Source organism: Electrophorus electricus, chromosome 8 (genome assembly GCF_041902795.1).
Source record: "Electrophorus electricus isolate QZ-2024a chromosome 8, ASM4190279v1, whole genome shotgun sequence".
Lineage (NCBI taxonomy): Eukaryota > Metazoa > Chordata > Actinopteri > Gymnotiformes > Gymnotidae > Electrophorus > Electrophorus electricus.
In genome coordinates this window covers 10626381-10632223 of record NC_137504.1, presented here as the reverse complement: position 1 = coordinate 10632223, position 5843 = coordinate 10626381, and the positions used below count along the sequence as shown (strand labels likewise).

The following is a 5843-nucleotide window of genomic DNA, read 5'->3' as shown; positions in this document are numbered from 1 at the left end:
ACGGGTTGTGATGAAGGACCAATGAGACCTACCAGCAGAAAAAGGAGCATAATCACAGAACGGTTAGGAACCTCTGGGAAGTAGGGAAAAGGGGAAAGAAAGCCCATCTTAGACGATTCAGATTTGTACCACTCGTGTTTTAGTGGAGCTCGCATCATAAGGGTGCTCATTTGATTCTGAGGCCATTTCTGTGAAAGTGGCTTGGTGGTGTTTAGCATACCCTATTAAACCCATTATGACCATAGTCTGCCAATGCAACCAGTCTGCATTTGGAAAGTGTTATTGTGATTTTCAAAACCACTTCCTTTCTTGTTTAATAACCTCTACAGTTATTAAATAATTTTGCAGATTTTCTAACACTGTTAGTGGCATCATGTTGCTCTGCAAACTTGCATAACAAAGTGCTGATTGCCAGACCTCTTTACTGCTGACACACACACTGCTGCTTGACATGCAGCCTAATACGACTCACTTGGGGCTGCTCTTACGACTGTGATTTAGTTAGTTCAAAGAGGAAGCTCTTTTTCATGTGCCGTCCCTATTATATCGTGCACCTCTATGATTGCCATGGGCAAAAGCTCAACCTTCCACACTGTCAGTATAGTAGCTACTATCTTCTGTAGGCTGCCAGAGAAAACGCTGAAATGTGAATACTATTCCTAGAAGTTAAAATGATCTCAAAAGCTCTTAGTAATTACTGATTATACTTAAGTACTGTTTTGTCAACCAAAAAGTGTGATTTCATCAAATTTCATCTTTGACAGCCCAAATTAGTGGACATGAAGCGCACACACAAAAAGCTGGTATGCAAGAAAACAAAATCCTGGGCGGGGGGGTTTACACCATCAAATAAATATTGTTTAAGAAGCAACTGCTTGCCTTTATTGTTTGCCTCTGCCTCGTCGTTTCCTGCGTCACTGACAGTACTTAGCAGCATAACGTTCAGTGGCTGCCTCTTCCTGTCTTCAGCAGTTTTTTAATGTCTAAAGGGGAGTTCACATTTTCAATACAGTCAAGCAAACCCTCACAAATTATCCTGCACAACGCATTTGGCCTCCAACATTCCCTAAACCAATCATAATCCTTTTTAAAGCCAATGAATTTTGAACTTTGAAGGTACTCAAATCACTAAATGTGTTTATGAGCATTATCAATATCTGCACTGTTTTAGCCCAAATTTGAAAAGATGTATATAGTTTGAAATAGGAGAGCATAGAGTTAAAATGTTTCCAGTTTTCACCTAAAGTGTGCTCTTAGCTTTAATTAAGATTTAATAAAATATGTTTAAAAAGTAGTTAGCAGCAGTAACAAACAAATCAGAAAATACATCAGATTGTTTTCAGCTCTGTGCATAATAATCACAATGTACAAAATATGCAATGTTATGGGGTTTGCAGCAACTGTTATGAAAATGTAAACGTAAAACAATCATACTCAATCAAAAGCAGAGACTTAAAAACAACAATATAACATACATACATAATACAAAAAGACTGTAAATGTGACAGATGCTTGGGAAATTTGAAAAATGAAGACATGATGGTGCCTTTTCTGAACCTTAGTAATACTGCCAAGACCAGATATACACAACTAAACATGTTAAAACTCAGGGGCTCCATCTCATCACAGCGTGTCCTCAGCAGCACCAACAGAAGCCTGGCTGCATCATAAACAGTGTCCATCAGAGCGTGACTCCCCTTACACAGCAGCAACACACCAGCATTACAACCCAAAAAAGGGTAGGAAAAAAAAATTGTTTTGCTATTCTCCTAAATGCCACTCAGCTGATAATGAAGACTCGCGGGCCTTCTTCCCTCATGGGTGGCAGCGTGTCCACGTTCTCGATGAGGACTTGCTTGTCCTCCCTCTTGGCCAGGCTGTGCCGGCCCTGCGGCTGGCACAGGGTGCTCTGCAGCTCCTCCAGAGACACCTGCAGGTCCTTGAACAGGTGCAGCATGCTCACGCCCAGCACGATAACCAGGAAGCCCCCGACGGTGCCAACCACGTCCACGCCCGACATGGAGCCCCACTCTTTGAACAGGATGATGGAGGTGGTCAGGACCACAGTGGTGAAGAACACGTAGTAAATGGGGTAGACCAGCAGGGTGTTGAAGGTGTCCAGCGACTTGTTCAGGTAATTGATCTGAATGATGATGGACAACACCAAGATGAAGAGCAGGATCCAGGCGAGGGGGTGGCAGAAAACAGAAGGGTTGGAGAGGGCGGTGCGGATTGCGATGCCCAGACCCTTTACTGAGGACACGGTGAAGGCTCCCAGCAGGGAGCAGATACTTATGTAGATCAATATGTTGGTCTGACCAATACGAGGAGAGAAGTAGAAGATAAGAGCCAAGCATGTCACAAGAAGGATGCTAGCAAATACAAGGAAACCTTGAGGGAAAATGGCAGAGAAAACAAGGATTCATTTTAGTTATTTTGAAGGGGTACTTTCATAATGTGTTTTATAATGAGATTAAAAATAAGATAGCAGACGAAACTATGCTGTTCACTAAAACTCAAAAACCAAACTCTATTTGTCATGTAAACAAAAGAGAGGGAAGAGATAGAGTAACAAAGCTACTGTGTTCTGGGCATATGAAAAGGAAGCATATTAAAGAATTATGTAAATGCTCACCTGGGTCTAGCAATTTATCGGTCATCGCCTGTAACGTTTTCACCGCTTCCTCTTCTGGCGCATGTATGACCATTATGGTGCTTCCTAAAAGGCTGAGCATGCAGCCCAGCTTCCCCAACAGGTTCATGGTCTCGCCAAAGAGGTGTGAGGAAAGTACTGCACTGAGAGGAGCAACATGCACCATCAGTGCTTCAGAGTCTAGAACCCATATTATCCACTAGTTCAAGGATGTAAAGAGCTCAGCGTTTTAAAAAAAATGTATTAGAGGCCTACAAAGTCAGCATGGTAGGTTTTGATTCAAATACCACAGGACAGCTCTGATGAAATGGTCCAGTACTGTGTGAGTGCTTGTCATATGGTGAATGATAAAAACACACAACAAAGGAAGCTGATGGAAAGTAATATAAAGTTAAGCAGACTAAAAGGCAAGGCAGGCCAGTTTGAAATCTTTTATATTCAGTGCAGTCGACTGCCTTCGTACTACATGGTCTTATTATATTTACCATTTTAAAACCTTGAAAGTATAAACTTTATAGCCCATCTGTTGCCATGCACAATTTACATTCACAGTCATCTAGGCCTTTATCAGTGGTCAATTTCTGACCACAGGACTGCTGCTGGCTGGGTAATTTAGTGTGACCATTTTCAACCCAGCAGCAATACTTACCTGTGTCATAGTATGCATATCAAACAGGGGCGATTTAAGTCTGCAATTTAACACTTAAAGAAGCACCTATTACAATATGTACCGAATAATGTCACCAGTACGTAGGCACAAGGTAGGAGTTTGGTGTCTGGTAAAAGTACATCATACTGGTGTACATTGCAGGAAATCTTATCTTGTCATAAAGGACAACAGATTATTTATTAGGTCAGCATGTTACCTGAAAAGGACACTTAGAGCGCCCAGAGGGGTGACCACAGTGGCCGGCGCAAACATATAAGCTGCAAAGTTTGCTGCCTCACCACCTCCCACTGTGCCAAAGAAACACACATGTGCAAATAAGTGATGTTACATAACTCTGAGTGTTCCCAAAGGACTGGGTGCAGATTTATTAAAGCAATGCTGCTTACTGGTCAAGAGTCCACCCCACCACAGCCAGTCCTTCAGGTACCCATGACCACCTTCACCTGAACAAGACGGGTGTAAATTTAGAGCAACACAAATTTAGTATGTCCCACATTCTTAATGAATGCCTTTCAAGAATGATCAGACATCAGACACTCCTGCAACAATCCACAAAAGGCATCAAATAAGAATCTACTTCCAGCTTCTGTTGAGCCTACATTCTGTTTGACCGCACAGACTTTCAGATTTTAAACCCATTTTACTTCATCTGTTTGATCAAGCCCTTTGGCACAGGGCTCCTCCTATCTAGCTAATGTTTGCAGTAAATATGGACTATGTGCAAGTGAGCAGACTTCACATTAGCAAGCGCTGTTTGCTTACGTGGCTGCCTCTGTCACTTTCTATTCCCTACAAGCATATTGTGCATTTTATATGTACACACTGACCTGCCCTTGTTTGACCGTTTGTAGCCAGACGCAGCAGCGCCTTCTTTTTCAGGATCACACTGCCACCGATGAGAAAAGCTGAGAACACGGCTAAGGTCAGGCCAGTCCAGAAGTTGAACTTGCTCCATTTGTCTGGAACAATAGCCGGTGCAGCTACGGTGGAGTTTTGTCCACTGCTGAACGACCAGTTGGTGGCTTTTCCCAAGTCAATCTCACAAGCAGTTGTGGACGCTGGGCAAAGCAATGTGATTACTGTCCCTAAGACAGATGTAGAAAAGCATTATGGATTTAAGACATGTAAAGAAATTATTCCATCAGCCTGAATAAATGTTAGGTTGAACGTATTTAGTCCTATTCACACAACTGTGAGTGATGCAGCACACGTCTTCAAAATTAATTTCTTGTAGTATATTTAACTGAAATGTAAATGACACGTGCTTACAGTAAAACACATTTTTATATTAGTATTTAACCAATTCTGATACATGTGTTATTCCAGAAGGTCATTTGCATCCAAACACATTTTAATGTACTTCTACCTATACTGGCATAGATGAAAAAAGGCAATTAATCCAGATACCTCCAAGTTTACAAATAAAAGGGATTATTAAATATATAGAACTTTTTCTAAATATCAAAGAATAAAAAGCCCAAATATAAGTAGATTAAAAAAACAAACAAACAAACAAATAATGAAACAGTATTAGACATCATGGTTCATGTCACTTGACAAGAGACTGACAGTGCTTAAAGCGATTCAACAACACGAGGTAGGGATAGACTTTTCACACTCTGGTCATGTCAGAGGGATGTTTGCTGTGTCAACAAGGATGTTCATTACATTCCTTCTTCAAGCTACACGGCTTTAGATTACAAGCGATTCCAAAAGTGTATACACTAATACAGACCTCAGAATACGCAGTTTAATGGTACTCATGACGAAACACAGAAACTAATGTCAAACACATGTATAAGTCACTAATCCGCCAAATCTTGCGGACACACCTGAATATTCTTCCTGTCGATCTCTCGCTCGCTCGCTCGCTCTTCGACATACACACGCACACATTACATTTTACATCTGTAAAAATATGACAAATATTCTAAAACGTAACATTTTCCACTTGATCCTTATCTTACCATTTTTACACAAATCAGAAGTAAGACGAATGACCTGCATCGTATGAACTTCGCGCGACGCCGTATAGAAGTGAGCCACTTATTCAACACAACAAAATATTTAATCCATCTGATGAGATGTCCATTTATTGTTTCTGGGAGTAAATGGTTGTTTACACCAGAACTGTACTCAATCTAACGTTTTAAAGCCATACTACGACCATGCGAAGACTCAAATTACTCAGTGTCGAGCTCACGGAAAACCACACAGGTGTATCCACCGGCCCCGCCCAAACTTCAGGAGCTTGAGCACGGGGTTAGGCTTTAGCCGACTAGGCTAATTACTTTAAACAAACCATTAAAGTCAGCCGTATTAATCAACTAAACATGAGCTGCAGTGGTTGAAGCCTGTACTTCTTTTGGTTGCGAACGTTATTTTGATGTATCGTTGGTTACGAGAACCTCAATAAACACTTTTAATCTTCGTGTCAATTTCGAATAACGTAAGGTACACCATGCTACGGGAATATGTTTACATATGTACTTGTATTCCCTACACCAATGTTGAAGTGTT

At 41.2% G+C, this 5843-nt stretch overlaps 1 protein-coding gene across 2 annotated transcripts; it reads right to left on the bottom strand.

Moving 5' to 3' along the window:
* Positions 1–854: 854 nt before the first annotated feature.
* Positions 855–5560, bottom strand: nipal4 (NIPA like domain containing 4). 2 transcript variants are annotated; one of them, XM_027000141.3, is made up of 6 exons: positions 5291–5556; positions 4151–4408; positions 3710–3766; positions 3520–3610; positions 2636–2796; positions 855–2391 (listed from the first exon to the last, which is right to left on the bottom strand). In XM_027000141.3, the coding sequence occupies exons 1-6, from the start codon at positions 5328–5330 to the stop codon at positions 1781–1783; spliced, it is 1218 nt and encodes a 405-aa protein (XP_026855942.2). In that variant the 5' UTR covers positions 5331–5556; the 3' UTR covers positions 855–1780. The 2 variants fall into 2 exon arrangements, with proteins under 2 accessions (XP_026855942.2, XP_081576289.1); XM_081720163.1 differs by lacking the exon at positions 3520–3610 and having other exon boundaries at positions 2636–2791; positions 5291–5560.
* Between the last annotated feature and the right edge of the window lie 283 nt (positions 5561–5843).

Bases quoted from the DNA above. Each gene is read 5' to 3' on its own strand.
- nipal4 (XM_027000141.3), bottom strand. From the start codon at position 5,330: ATGCAGGTCATTCGTCTTACTTCTGATTTGTGTAAAAATG. The intron at 3,611-3,709 runs GTAAGCAGCATT...TCTTTGGCACAG, and splicing joins GTGGGGTGGACTCTTGACCA to TGGGAGGTGGTGAGGCAGCA. The intron at 2,797-3,519 runs GTAACATGCTGA...TGCTCCTCTCAG, and splicing joins GCTCTAAGTGTCCTTTTCAG to TGCAGTACTTTCCTCACACC.